The sequence below is a fragment of the Phocoena phocoena genome, chromosome 2 (genome assembly GCF_963924675.1).
Source record: "Phocoena phocoena chromosome 2, mPhoPho1.1, whole genome shotgun sequence".
NCBI classification, from domain to species: domain Eukaryota; kingdom Metazoa; phylum Chordata; class Mammalia; order Artiodactyla; family Phocoenidae; genus Phocoena; species Phocoena phocoena.
In genome coordinates this window covers 146,054,003-146,069,310 of record NC_089220.1, presented here as the reverse complement: position 1 = coordinate 146,069,310, position 15,308 = coordinate 146,054,003, and the positions used below count along the sequence as shown (strand labels likewise).

Here is a 15,308-nt window from a genome sequence, read left to right as displayed (position 1 = left end):
ATTGATTTGGCAGACACTGAGCTTACATCATACAGATGCTCTTACAGAGATGGCACAATGCACGCACTCTTTCTTTTTAATCTTGTTTCCTTTTGATTTCTTTTTCAGAGCCTAGTAAAAAGTAGGGCTCTATTATACATTCATAGAACTTATAATTTAAAATTTTAAATCCCGAGATTTTGCAATAATAATAAACAGTTGGAATTAGAAGTTGTCTTTTTTGGTCTGAATTGGTTGGATTTTGCAGTGCATGATCTCGAATGTCGGGATGCACTGTGACTACTCTTTAAATGACTTTACACCTTCACTCACTTGATTTACTTGGTTTCTGCTTGTTTTAAATTAGGGTATATTCTTTTCTCCAAAGTAAAATGAAAATTTTCACTTTTGAAGATGTGATATTTTCAAATTAGATAAACTCTGGATATATTTGTTTCCTGCATAGATAAATGTTTTTATAATCTTAAAATATGACCAGTAGTAATTTGTGAAATGTATTTTAACAGGTAAACAATGTAGACTTCACAAATATCATAAGAGAAGAAGCTGTCCTTTTTCTACTCGACCTCCCCAAAGGAGAAGAAGTGACCATATTGGCTCAGAAGAAGAAGGATGGTGAGATACTGTCAGAATATTGAGAAAATAAACCTGGAGAAGTTTGAGGACTTAAATAGGAATTTTAATTTTAATGTTTTTAATAAATCAAAGTTAAGTGATAAATGAATTTGTTAATCTCACAGATTTTGTTTATTTTGTCATTTAGGGGCACACAGTCTTACACTGTGCTTGTCAACACAGCACAGTGATAGGACCAGCCAACCTTTCTGGCGTTCTATTGAAGTAGAGTGCCATCTGCACGGAAAAACCTATAGTATTCCACACAAAAGTGCATATGGGTAGCTTCTGAATTTTGTATTCATGTTTTCTAAGCAATATACTCTGATGTTTGTTAGCATTAATGCAAGGGAATGCCTGATTTTCTCTGTGATTAAGCAGATACATTTTCATTTAGAACGGGGTTTCTCAAGCTTGTCACTGTTGATGTTTTGAACCAAGTAATTCTTTGTTGTAAGGGCTGTCCCGTGTGTTTTAGGCTGTTTAAAAGCATCCTTCCCTCTGCTCACTAAGTGTCCATAGCACACACACCTCCTTTCAACACACAATTGCAACTGTCAAAAATGTCTCCATGTATGCCAGCTCTTCCCTGGGGGGAACAGAATTGCCCTCATTTGAGAACCACTCATTTAGAAAATGGGACATAGATAAGGTTTGCAGGGGCTGCAGCGAAATTAAGTTAGATGATTTAAATAGAAAGCATGTGTGGCTTTGGACAAATTGCTTGATCTGTATCTGCAGTAGTTTCCTCATTTGTGAAATGGAAGTGCTAAGAGTTCCCATTTTGTGAGATAATGATGATGTCCACAAGACAGAATACTTAGTAATTAGTAAGGAGCCACCGTTTGTTGGAAACTGTTGTTTTTGTTATTGTTGATATTATCAATAGAATCTTCACATAATGTATTCTCTTCAGATTAATATCTTTTCCCACTAGTTATTGATAATTTTTTGTTTTGATTCCTTTTAGTTTATCGTCGCATCGTGGAATCAGATGTAGGAGATTCTTTCTATATTAGAACTCATTTTGAATATGAAAAGGAATCTCCCTATGGACTTAGTTTTAACAAAGGAGAGGTGTTCCGTGTTGTGGATACTTTGTACAACGGAAAACTGGGCTCTTGGCTTGCTATTCGAATTGGCAAAAATCATAAGGAGGTAGAACGAGGCATCATCCCTAATAAGAACAGGTATGAATGTTTGGATACTTCTTACAGAAAAAATTAAGGAAATGATGACAATATTTCAGTCCCAGTGGGAAATTTTGGTAACGTAAAGAATTAATTTTCACTGTATTTACCATATCTAAAACTGACTTAGTTGTATAAACGCCTTTATTTTAGTTTAACCATTAAGATTTAAACTGCATGTGAAGTTCTATCCAGTGTTTTGACATTTTGTTTCACTATAAGTCTTTCTCCATTTTGTTTTTAAAATACCCTTATTTTTATTTTTGTCTTTTCTTGTCTAGAGCTGAGCAGTTAGCCAGTGTACAGTACACACTTCCAAAGACGGCAGGAGGAGACCGCGCCGACTTCTGGAGATTCCGAGGTCTGCGTAGCTCCAAGAGAAATCTGCGCAAGAGCAGAGAAGATTTGTCAGCCCAGCCGGTTCAGACAAAGTTCCCAGCATATGAGAGAGTTGTTCTTCGAGAAGGTAGTCTGTTTTCTACAGATGAACCTAATACCTTTTAATGTCAGTTTGCCTAAGAAAGAAGAAGTATAAACTGTGCTATTTTTCATTTGAATCTCCCCAGCTGGATTTTTGAGGCCTGTAACCATCTTTGGACCAATAGCTGATGTTGCCAGAGAAAAGCTGGCCAGAGAAGAACCAGATATTTATCAGATTGCAAGTAAGTAGTCTCCATACGGACTTCAGATGAGATTGAGCGTGTTTCTTTACTAATTACTTCTCTTAAGGGTGGGTCTGATCCGTTCACTTAATAGAAATAACACTTTTTGTAAGTGAACATTTGCAATTGACCCCATGAGGGAAACCTGAGTGACTGTGTCTGTGCTCTGCCAGTTCCCTTTCATAAGAAAAAGAATCACCATTTATGAGAATCTCTTAGCACACAGTCTTGTTTAATCCTGACAGTATCCCATGGGGCGGGTGTCAGAATGTCCAGCTGAAGCTGGGCGAGTTGAGCTGTAGGGTGGTTGTGGCGGAGACCACCGCCCCGCCTATTTAGTTTGGGTGTCATGATGACACCCAGCTAATGAGTCACACACTTGGCTCTGAACCCAGCTCTTTCTGGCTCCAGCCCAGTGCTTTCAGTCGTTAAGCAAACAAATACTCAGATATGTCAGAAGAGAATAAAAGCATGATTCATGCTATTGCTTATTGCAGACATATATAGTAGGTTAGTATTAAGTATAAATATCGAGGAAGTAGTGCTTTAAATGCCTTACAGATTTTGCTTGCAGATTCTTTCATTGTTTCATTATTTTAGCTATTATGGTAGTTTAAATACTCAGACTTAGTTATGATCACTTAGGCTTGCTTTAAGTTATTTGTATAGTCCGTTTCAAATTTATATTTTACTAATACAAAGGGTGCAGAAATCTGTCCATATTTTGTTTGCTTTGTCCATATTATGCTTTGCGTTTGTTCCGCAAAGGATTTAAATACTCAAGAATATAGCTTTTTCCATATATATGCTGAATTTCTTAGACAGAATTACCAAAGATAGGAAGGAATGACCCAAGACACGAGCACTCCTGGCTGCTGCTGTGTAACTTTGGCTGCTTCCAGAGGGTTGTGCAGCTGTTGTTCCTGCTGGCACTATAAACTCCCAAGTGCTGATTTAATATTATATATATTGCTTTTCATTTGGTTGCTGGTGAAGTTGGATGAGGATATTTTCTGAAACTCAGAAGATTTGCAGACAAATGATAGTAAAATTTGAGCAATTTAGAAAATGTTCATTTCTGATTCATCACTCAGTTTGTTAGTCTTTTCAGAAGAGATCTTTTTTTGGTCATTGCTTATAGATAACATTTTGCCTGAAGAAGTTGATACGTGTAGATACCACCTGTAACCAAACTTAGGGCTTTTAAATTTAGGAAAAGCAAGTGTGAAGACTTAGAAAGCTCTGTCTTAAGGGCTAATGGGTTGATTAATTGGGTTTACTCTACAACCAGACTCTTACGAAAGGGATTCAGATCGCTTAATTATGTATCCTATTTGAATCTAACGAGAGTTTTTTGAGTTTAGAGACTAGTAGCATTTTCTCCACCCAGAACCTCCCAGTTGATCTCCCTCCGTCGTTCTCCTGAGTCCACCAGATTGGAGATTGGCCCTGCTGTCTCGCGAAGGCCTTGTTCTCCCAGATCGTCCCCTTGTCCCTCAGCCTGACCTCTGAACTTCCATGTCTCTGTCTTTGTCTGATCTGAACAACCAGAGCTCTAACTTCGGAGCTTTCCTGTGACCAGAGTCTCAGACATCGCTCTGCCTTTTCGGTGAAAGCCTTCATGTCATTGGACCTCTGAGACGCGTGGTTAGAAATCATCCCAAGCTGCCTTGGCGTGTTCTGCGCCAGGAGGGAGGCACAGGTTGCCAGTGTGAAAGCACAGGCTGTGTCATAGTCACAAGTTACAGCCTTCTCTGCTCCCAAGTCCCCTTCTGCTGATGTGAAAAGAGGTCCCTAACGCAGGACTCCCCAGCCAGTCTGCTGTAGTTGTTGCTGCTGAGTGTGGGCCTGCCCGGGTATTGAGCAGCCATCTGCGGCCGGGCGGGCCCTGCTGAGGGGAGGCCTCCTCAGGGTATCTGTGTGCCATACAGACAGAACCATTGCTACTCACATGCCACAATGTGAAAAAGGTTTGCAGACAGTGCCATGCCAGGCCACACTGGAGCAAAAGAAAAAGGGAAATCCCTATATACATGTTTTTATATATATTATATATATATTTTTTTTAATGGCTGTTTTTTCCAGAACATGAAAATAGTTGGAAAATTTTTGAAGACATGCGTATTAAAACTGACATTATTTTAAATTTAAATATTTTATTTAGACCAAACACCTAATTTATAATTTTACCTTCCTGGTTTTAATGGAAGCAAATTTATCAATATTATTTTGTAAATCTACATTTTTTTTAAGCTTATTTTCAATTGAGAGAATTGCCATATTGGGCTGTTTCTCTTGACCAAGTGACAGTCCTAAATAATTTTTGCTCATGTTCCACTTACTGATTCTTTTCTTTTAAATAATTAATTAATTAATTAATTAGTCAGGCTGCATCAGGTTTTAGTTGCATCACGTGAGCTTTTCGTTGTGGCATGCCGGCTTCTCTCTAGTTGGGGCATGCAGGCTCTAGAGCACACAGGCTTAGTTGCCCCGTGGCATGTGGGATCTTAGTTCCCCAACCAGGGATTGAACCCACGTCCCCTACATTGCAGGGCGGATTCTTAACCGCTGGACCATCAGGGAAGTCCCTCCACTTACTGATTCTATTTAAAATGTTCATTTTGAAGTATTTATTTTGCTTTTGTGAACATATTGCATCCAAATGTTATTGGACTTCTGAGGTTTGGGGGCACCTCCTTGAATTTTGCACCGGGGTGAGTGGCCCACTTGCCTTTAAAAAAAAAAAAAAAAAAAAAAACTTTACTTACTTACCTACCTACCTACTTATTCATTTAGCTGTACTGGGTCTTAGTTGTGGCATGCAGAATCTTCATTGTGACATGTAGGATCTTTAGTTGGGGCATGTGGGCTCCTAGTTGCGTCATGCATGTGGGATCTAGTTCCCTGACCAGGGATTGAACCTGGGCCCTGCATCAAGAGCACAGAGTCTTAGCCACTGGACCACCAGGGAAGTTCTCCCCCTTGCCGTCTGATCCCAGCAGTGTTGGAAGCATTGATGTAACCCGGGGTTCTCAGCCAGGGTGGGTCTGCCCCAGAGACGACATTTGGCCACAGTTCTGTTTGTCGCCGTGGGAGCAAAAGGGAGGTGGGGGGCTGCTACTGACATCCAGTGGGTGGAGGCCAGAAATGCTGCTCAATAGGCCGTGGTGCACGGGAAACCCCCACAACCACACGTCATGGAGCCCAGCGTGTCATTATGCCCAGCAGTTGAGAAACTGACCTAACCAGTGGAAATTTGGTGTTTTGTTTTTGTCCTGACTGCACGACTAGAAAGTGAACCTCGAGATGCTGGAACTGACCAACGGAGCTCTGGCATTATTCGCCTTCATACAATAAAGCAAATAATAGATCAAGTAAGTTATTAGAAATTGACCCGTTTCATTGTAAGCTGTGAATTTTGTGTTTCTCAGTGGGATGGGTTTGGTTAAACTGAAAGTAGTTTTTCTAAAGTTATTACTGGTATACCGTAAGTAAATTACCGAGACATTATAATAATCACTTTCAATGGAACGGTAGTACGTGCCTGAAAAGATGAGCTTTCATTACCACAAAAGAGTATACAGTGTTCACATATGTCGATAGACTTGATACCGCATCAGGACAATTCAGGTTGCACTTTGATATTTATATATTAGGAATGTGTTGCTACTCACAAGGCCATGTCGGGAACATTAAATTGTTACACTTATTTTCACTCTCCGCTTGCAAGTATTTGGGCTATCTTAAAAGTGAGCTGGTTAAAACTTTTTTTTTAATTGGACTAGAAATTATATTGCATTAACTTCTGAGTACACCTTTTTCTAATATGTGCTCCTGAGACATTTTGGAGCACAGTTAAACGTCCATTTCCATTGGAATGTAGTCTCAGCTGTGACTTTCTGAAGGTGATGCTCCTTAGTTACCGTGTCTTGCGTCCTTGTTTATTTTTTTCTTGTGTCTTCAGGATAAACATGCTTTATTGGATGTAACACCAAATGCAGTTGATCGTCTGAATTACGCCCAGTGGTATCCAATTGTAGTGTTCCTTAACCCTGATTCTAAGCAAGGTGTGAAAACAATGAGGATGAGGTTATGTCCAGAATCTAGGAAAAGCGCCAGGAAATTATATGAGCGGTCTCATAAACTTCGTAAAAATAATCACCATCTTTTTACAAGTGAGTATATTAAAGGCCTTCTTTCAGCTTACAGTGTCTGTGCAACAATATGTGGGCCAAAATGTTGTGTTGTTCAAATATTAGAACTCATATAACCTTTGCCTGTTATGCTTGTTGTTGTGTTAATGGCTGCTGTTGATTGAAAGAAATGGTTCAGTGCCAAAACAGACATTTCCAGAGGTGTGTCCTCAATACCATCTGTCAGATAACTCAGTAGTGGTGACTGAACTCTAAGCAGTGGTTGAGTGAATTCTGACTTTTGCCGTGTTGTAATCATAGAACAATGTTATCTATTTGCAGCTACAATTAATTTAAATTCAATGAATGATGGTTGGTATGGTGCATTGAAAGAAGCAATTCAGCAACAACAGAACCAGTTGGTGTGGGTTTCTGAGGGAAAGGTGAGAAATTTCCTGTTTTTAACCCATTTGATAAATTATATAACTAATCAGAGAAGCCTTTGAGTCACCATTGTTTTCTAATTGGATCAACTTATTAAAGTAATTTGGGGCATTAGCTTTTAGGTTTTTATAATTTTGTAAGGGTTATGAAAGTTGTTTTTGATAGTAGAAGATTCTGAAGTTTCTCTCCCCACTGAATTACCATTCAGTGGTATTCTCAGAGAATTCTCAGAGGGTAACTTAAAAGAGCAGGGTTGAGTTCTGACTCTGCCCCTGTCTGACTGAGGAATGACTTTGAACCTGGTTTCTGTTTCTTCCTCTGGAAACAAGGGGAATGGGTGGGCTAGATGAGTGGTCCCCAAAGTGCTGTGCTCAGCATGTGAGATCCAGGACTGGCCCTGAAGAAAAGGCACTCTGAAGGCAAGGAATGGTTGGGGACCACCGTGCTGCAAACCAAGCGCCCTGGAGCAGCACAGTACCCACCAGCGTGGTGATGGCTCTGAGAGGTCTGAAGTAAAGGACTTACTTTGCTACTTTAAGCATTTCCCTAAATCCTTACCTAAGGAATTTTTTTTCACTCAGCACCTGTTAACATTCTTAAAACGTACTGAAAATGTTAGACAAAGCAATACATCCTTTTGGCTTTGAATTTTGATTTTATAAAGATTAAAATAACTACTTTCTGTTGTTAAGTCTTTCTGGTCTTTTAGCAGTTCTTGATGGGAAAGTCCTGTTTATTTTGTTGGGAGAGATAATTTTCTCAAAGTATACAGTTAAAAGAATCTTTTGTTTTAAATGTCTTTTACCTTCAGATCAACACAATATTAATATATTTTAGTTGCTAGGGAAGATTGAGAATATCTGTTCTCTTATTTTGTTTTTTGTACTTCCTTGTCGGCTTGGTTTTTGTTGTGTTTTGCCCCTGCATGGCCCCGTACTTCCCTCTGCCTGGCTGTGGCCCCAGGTGCTGTGGCAGTGCATGCTGCATGCTTAGGACCCCCGTGCCCCTTACCCAGAAAACACAACCTCTGCCAAGAAGAGGTGTTGAAATGCTGACATCTAGAGGTAGTGTCTGCTGCTCTCACCTGTGGTCCTGTGTCAGAACCATGCCTTTTCTCCTCAGTACCACTCTGGGCGGTGGACTGTACACGTGAGATCCTGAGACCACTTTGAGTAACTGACATATCAGCCGGGACGCTTTACAGACAGAGGCAGGTAGAATAAACTCACTACACCACTTTATACGACACACTGTTACTCATTCTTAACTCTTGTGGCATTTGATTAAAAGGATTACCGTCCTCTCCATACTAATCTTCTATGACAACACAGTTCTGCCAGCAGCCTTGGTCAGGTAGAATGTTAATAGCTTTCACTGGTGATTTTTCTTTCTTTTTTTTTTTTTTTTTTGCGGTATCACTGGCGATTTTTGAAATAATATTAGTTTATAAATGCACAAGGTATACATGTCTACCTATCTGAGAGGTTTTTTAAATCCACAAATCTTAATTTTCTGTGATTTCTTTGATACTATTGTGGGCTTCCTTTCTTTGCTTGGATTTTAGAATGAAGGTCTAGCTCTCCCAGCTTTTTGTGTGAGGAAAATAGGTCATCTCAATTAATTTTATTAACTTTATTAATAGGTCTAATAGGTCATTTACTATTAGAATAGATTGATGCATTTTGTAAATCAGAAAAAGTGTTACAATTTAAATCAAGTTTGATTTATGCCCCCCTTCCATTCAAGTGTATTTTCTCCAAATAGATTCTTAAACTAAAACCACTTCATTTCACATCGACTCTCCTGAGCTAACTACTTTGATCTGATTGCTAGGAAGAGTTCCTTTTTGCAATTTCTGTTACAGGCTTGTATGTTCCCTATTAAACCAAGAAAAATCATCCGGAGGCTTTCTTAACATGTAAGCATATGTCATTTCTGGTTCAGAGCACTCCTGGTTCTTGCTCACTTCTGCATTCATACCACTGCAAAAGCTGCGTTTCATACCACTTCCAAAGCTGAGCAGATTAGTGAGTTGAGTTGTTCTTCCCCAGGGCCTTAAATACTTCCCTGGCTGGCTCCTGGGTTATAGTCTTCCAGACCCCACGAGTCAGAGATCAAAGTAGATAGCAAGAAGGTTTCAAGCCATTGAGATTTCAGTGGGAGAGACTCTGCCGGAACATAGAGCATAGCCCTAGTGCGCTCACCTCCAAACCAGGCAGGTGATCTGTTGAAAGCCAGAGTCACGGAAGGCTGGTCTTTCTCATTAAGGGAGGGCTCAGGGTCAGGCTGTTGCAGAGCCAGGATTGGGACTGTGGGGGAAGCACCATTCAGGTGGCTCGAGCCTTGTTTATCCTTCAGTCCATGCCGTCAGAATTCTGGGTTCTTGATCCTCCAGCTCTCGTGCCTCTCTGGGCGCAGGGTCCAGGCAGGGTCTTCCAGGACTGTTGTGTGTAATACGGGCACTAGCTTCAAATTAGTGTCCATGACAGCCTGTTGACTGCAGCACGGTACTTCCCTTTTCCTCAGATACTTCTGTTCTTTCTGGTCTGCTCAGAAGATAATCAGTGCAGACTGAAGGCTAACTCGGCTCTTAACTGTCTGTAAAAGAGAGTCATAACTACATTTCCCTCTCTGCATCCATCTGTGAAGAATAATTTTTAAAAGTTCTTAGTTTAATTAGGCAACCAGCACTTAGATGATGCTTTTCCGTTGTGTTTTATAAAGCTCTAGGGCCAAATACCAACTTTTTTAAGAAGCTGTTTTCTTAATATATAGATTTTATATATACATAAGCTCTTGTTCAGCTTGAACTGTGGCGTTTATTTTCCTGGTTATTCTCAACGTGCGCTGTTCTGTCGGTCACTGTGTCTTTGTTTCTGTGAGCTTGGTCTGGCAGCACTCTCCCTCTTCACCCTCCTCTGGGCTGACAAGCTAGTGACTGACTAGGTTTCAAAATCAGAGTGGGGCCAGGGCTCATTCGCTGTCTTCTGGGGCTTTGTCACGGCCGGCCAGCCGATGTTCCACTCATCCAAGCCCTTCAGATCTCAAAGGATGCTCTGTGTGTCTGCATGTGTGCTTGTACTATCTTCTTGACCTTTCCTCACCAGAAGTTTCAAGAAACAGGTGTGATTTCTCCAAAGAAAAGTATCCTTTTCAGTCTCCCTTGTAAAGTAAAGGCCATCTCTTAAAGAACTACTGAATAAATTTTTAATTTACTTCTATTTGACCCAGGCGGATGGTGCTACAAGTGATGACCTTGATTTGCATGATGATCGTCTGTCCTACCTGTCAGCCCCAGGTAGTGAATACTCAATGTATAGCACGGACAGTAGACATACTTCTGACTATGAAGATACAGATACAGAAGGCGGGGCCTACACTGATCAAGAACTAGATGAGACTCTTAATGATGAGGTGGGGACTCCCCCGGAGTCTGCCATTACACGGTCCTCTGAGCCTGTCAGAGAGGACTCCTCTGGAATGCATCATGACCACCAGACATATCCTACTTACTCACCACAAGCGCAGCCACAGCCAGTTCATAGGATAGACTCCCCTGGACCTAAGGCAGCCTCTCAACAGGTAAGCAGCAAGCATTCAACGTTTTGCAGTTAGAGGCGCATTGTTAAAGTCTAGGATATGGTGATTGAATTAAAAAACATATTGTCCTTTCTCCAGATTAAGAATTAATCTTTAATTTCAACTTGAGAATACCAAGGACTTAATTCTAAACTTTGTGTGTTTATCTTAGACAGCAGTATACTGAAATTTAAAAAATTCAGGACATGAGGTCGTAGTTTTGTTATTCAGCACACTTAAAATGTATGTCTATCAACCACTATAAGTGGAAGTGGGAAGTTAGCAGTAAACAGAAACACTATATTTAAAATATTTTAAACACTTCACAGAAAGCAGAAGCCTCATCTCCAGGCCCTTACCTTTCGCCTGAAACAAACCCAGCATCATCAACCTCTGCTGTTAATCCTAATGTAGACTTAACTAATGTCAGACTGGAGGAGCCCACCCCAGCTCCTTTGACCTCTGACTCACCACAAGCTGATTCTTTAAGAGCACCACGCACTGAGGCAGCTCACATAATGCTAAGAGGTCAAGAGCCATCATTGTCGTCGCATGTAGATCCAGCAAAGGTACCTGTGCTGCAGTGTTGCGCTAATCTGTTGCTCTCCATCAGTCTAGCACATGATCGTGTTTGCTTTGCCCTGTACGTGTTCCTTTTGCTTTTTACTGTGGGCTTATGCACCATACTGTTTTCAAATCAGTACAAGTCATTTCGGTTCTATAATTTGCATGGCTTCCAGTGATATACTGATTATTTAAAAATAGGCCTTTTAATTGGGATTGGTACTTAATATTTTTATTATTTTTTAATGTTTGGCTTTCAGAATCTTCCAGAATTTCTTTCTTTCTTTTTTATTTTTATTTTTTTAAACATCTTTATTGGAGTATAATTGCTTTACAATGTTGTATTAGTTTCTGCTGTATAACAAAGTGAATCAGCTATATGTATATATATATATATCCCCATATCCCCTCCCTCTTGCGTCTCCCTCCCACCTTCCCTATCCCACCCCTCTAGGTGGTCAGAATTTCTTAATCTATAGTTCAGACCCATTTTAAACTTCTTTATGTTTTATAAATTATGGTGTCCATAAATTTTCTTTTTGATTTTATTTTCAGTGTCCAAATCAAGTGGAATCAACAGTTCAGTGCATTAATTTTCTGCTAAACTTAATAATTAAAAAGTTAAAATATCTTTAACCTGCTTTTCATTCTTTAACTCACTTTTCATTTATTATGCTGAAAAGTAAAAGCCCCTACTTGCATTGTAAAATTTGAGCTTTCACTTCAACTGGCTTTCTCCACTAATCTGTTTCTGTCCTGGTAATAAAGGGTAGAACATGCCATTTTTACATATTAAATCACAGTTTGTCTTAAAATAGACTAGAATTTGAAACAAGCCTGTGTCCTTACACGTGAATTTTTTATACAGGTATATAGGAAGGATCCCTATCCTGAGGAAGTGATGAGACAGAACCATGTTTTGAAGCAGCCAGCTGTTGCCCACCCAGGGCAGAGGCTAGACAAGGAGCCCAGTCTGAGCTATGAGCCGCAGCCCCCATACGCAGAGAGACAGGCCAGCAGGGACCTGGAGCAGCCTGCCTACAGATATGACTCCTCAAACTACACGGACCAGTTTCCTCGAAACTATGACCATCGTCTGCGCTATGACGACCGCATCCCTGCGTATGAGGAGCAGTGGTCCTATTATGATGACAAACCGCCGTACCAGCCCCGGCCGTCTTTTGATAATCAGCACCCGCGAGACCTGGACTCCAGACAGCATCCCGAGGAGTCCTCAGAACGAGGGTATTTCCCACGTTTTGAGGAGCCAACCCCTCTGTCCTATGAAAGCCGACCGCGCTATGACCCGCCACTCAGGACCTCCACCCTGCGGCACGAAGAGCAGCCCGCTCCTGGGTTTGATGTGCACGGGAGGTACAGGCCAGACGCGCAGCCCTACTCCTCCACAGGCCCCAAGGCGTCCGAGCCTAAGCAGTATTTTGACCAGTACTCACGGAGTTATGAGCAGGTCCCGCCCCAAGGCTTCACCTCCAAAGCAGGCCCGGGCCACTACGAGCCTCTCCACGGTGCTGCCCTTGTCCCGCCTCAGCACAAGCCGGAAGTGCCGCCCGCAAGTACCAAACCACTGCCTCCACCCCCAGCTCTGGTCGAGGAAGAGGAAGACCCAGCGATGAAGCCACAGTCAGTGCTCACCAGAGTGAAAATGTTTGAAAACAAAAGGTCTGCATCAGTGGAGAACAAGAAGGATGAAAACCATAACTCTGGTTTCAAGGTAAATACGTGATTGTGTCTCCTGCCTCACGTTCAGAGCACATTCAGTGACTGTTGTGCGTAACGCTTCATAATGTTCCCTCCCCCTTAAACGAAGCCTTTTTTCTCATGATCTCTCCCTGAGGCTCGTGTGTCTTATTTTTCTGCAGCCTCCAGAGGTCACGTCTAAACCTGCAGGTGCTCCCGTCCTGGGTCCTAAAGCCCCTGCTCAGAATCAGCTCATTGAACACGACAGAACACTGCACAGGTGGGTGCTTTGCGGGCTTGTGGCCTACAGCTGACTGGGAGTGTGGCCCTCTTACTAGAGAGGAGGCGGGGAAGGCAGAGGTCTCCCTTGTCCTTAGGTGAACTCCTCCAGCTTTTGCAGTTAAAACAGTGGTCCTAGAAGGAAAAGTAAACAGCTTTATTTATTATACCTTCTGTAACGCATCTTTGTTATTCTTTCAGTTAACAAATCTTTCAAACACATATTTCTCTAACAAATGGCTAAAGTACAGTTTTTAAAGCCCTAATAACTTTTGGACTGTGTTTTTTAGTTTAATAGTGCTTTTGGACATGCAAACTGTTAGTTTTTAGGGGTGAGGAAACAGACTCAGATAGCTATGAGGTAACTAAACTTAATCCTTTAGAAAGCGCCAGGAGGGGTGAAGCTGAGGCTGACAGGAGTTGCTGGGAGAGGAACCCGCCAGCTGTGCTCTTAGCTGTGGCCTGATTTGGCTGCTGCTAAGTTGACGGGCTGCATTTGAATACAGTTCTTTGGCCTAATGTGTTTCATTCGCTTATATTTGTGCTTGTAATAAAGAGGAACTACTGTCTAACATGTACATTTTCCTCTGATTTTAATGTGTGTTGCTCTTCATGAAAATGTAAACTACTGTGATGTCTCCTTTAGCTGGGATCACTAGCAGATAAGCTCTTCTACACAGAGTAAACATGTAATAACTGAAAGCTTAGCCCCCTTTCTTGGTGTGAAACGTATTTAAGTTTATCCATTTTTGATGTGGAGTTTCTGAAATTTGCTAACTATGTAACAGTGCCTTAATTTGCTGATAATGTACTTTCTTCGTCACGTGCTTCCTGTGTCCTCTGGAACTTTGGACATGTCGAGCTCTTTCCTTATATGAGGATCATTTATTGATCCTGCTGTAAAGTTCTTCAGCTCTCGGTTTTTATTGTTGCTGACGATGGTGGTGCATGTACTTGAGGAAGCCCTCCACTCTCTGGCTTACTTTTCTTTTTCTGATGAGCTGCTTCTAACCAGGTCACTATCAAGCTCAGTAGATAGGTTGTGTTTAGGACTCACGGGCCAGGAGAGTGTTGCCATTGAGTATAATGTATGAGGACACGGGACTGGGAATGTCCACCTTGACTGCTGGACTGCTCAGCCAGATCCTGAGTAATCACAGCAGTCAGTGGAAGGTCAAGGTGAAACTTATGTATTCCATTTTATTTGTCAAATTAACTTCTCAAAAGTTGTTCCATTTATCATTCATTATCAGGATCCCCGAACCGCAAAAACCTCAAATGAAGCCGCCTGAAGACATTGTTCGGTCAAATCATTATGATCCTGAGGAAGATGAAGAATACTATCGAAAACAGCTCTCCTACTTTGATCGAAGAAGTTTTGAGAGCAAGCCTTCTGCACATGTCCCTGCCAGCCACCTCTCAGAGCCCGCCAAGCCGGTTCATTCTCAGAGTCAGCCACAGTTTTCTAGTTACTCTTCCAAGTGAGTTATTTTGTTTAAGACTTACCTTTTAAAAATAAGATGAAACATAAAGTGGAGTTAATCACACAAAGTTCAGTGTGTGTGTGTGTGTGTGTGTGTATTGTTTTGTTTTGTTTTTTGGCCTTGCTGCTTGGCATGCGAGATTTTAGTTCCCTGACCAGGGATCAAACCCTTGCCCCTGCAGTGGAAGTGCAGAGTCCTAACCACTGGACTGCCAGGGAAGTCCTAAGTAAAGTATATTTTGAAGGAAAATAGTTAGCTATGTAATACATGACTTCTTTAGGCTCTTAGCATTTCAGCAGTGTGTGTTCTATCTAGCTCTGGGATGTGTGTTTTTTGTTCTTAAACTCTAGTGTCAGATATGTAAATTTTTTGCATTAAAAAATATGTTAAAATCAAAGGATTTTGAAATCAAAGCGTTTTGAGGTAAGAGAGGGTAAACGGTTAAGACCCTGATTTTTAAGAGTCTCTCCCTTCTGTGCACACGTTCTCGTCCTTCTTTTCTGTTTGTTTTTTAAAAATAAAAGTAGGGTTAGGGCTTCCGTGGTGGCGCAGTGGTTGAGACTTCCACCTGCTGATGCAGGGGACACGGGTTCTTGCCCTGGTCCGGGAAGATCCCACATGCCATGGAGCGGCTGGGCCCTTGAGCCATGGTCGCTGAGC

General features: G+C 41.4%; 1 protein-coding gene and 1 non-coding gene across 3 annotated transcripts in view; one reads left to right on the top strand and one right to left on the bottom strand.

Annotated features, from left to right (window-relative positions):
* Positions 1-15,308, top strand: part of TJP1 (tight junction protein 1) — a 255,927-nt gene that overhangs the window by 226,446 nt on the left and 14,173 nt on the right. For both annotated transcript variants that reach the window (XM_065871831.1, XM_065871830.1), the window contains exons 13-24: positions 507-615; positions 1,586-1,805; positions 2,087-2,271; positions 2,372-2,467; positions 5,759-5,841; positions 6,432-6,642; positions 6,943-7,043; positions 10,276-10,626; positions 10,953-11,192; positions 12,056-12,919; positions 13,068-13,165; positions 14,418-14,645. In XM_065871831.1, the coding sequence (XP_065727903.1) occupies positions 507-615; positions 1,586-1,805; positions 2,087-2,271; positions 2,372-2,467; positions 5,759-5,841; positions 6,432-6,642; positions 6,943-7,043; positions 10,276-10,626; positions 10,953-11,192; positions 12,056-12,919; positions 13,068-13,165; positions 14,418-14,645 (2,786 nt within the window). The remainder of the gene's footprint in view (positions 1-506; positions 616-1,585; positions 1,806-2,086; positions 2,272-2,371; positions 2,468-5,758; positions 5,842-6,431; positions 6,643-6,942; positions 7,044-10,275; positions 10,627-10,952; positions 11,193-12,055; positions 12,920-13,067; positions 13,166-14,417; positions 14,646-15,308) is intronic.
* Positions 5,368-5,438, bottom strand: TRNAK-CUU (transfer RNA lysine (anticodon CUU)). The gene has a single exon. It is a non-coding gene; the product is annotated as a tRNA-Lys (tRNA).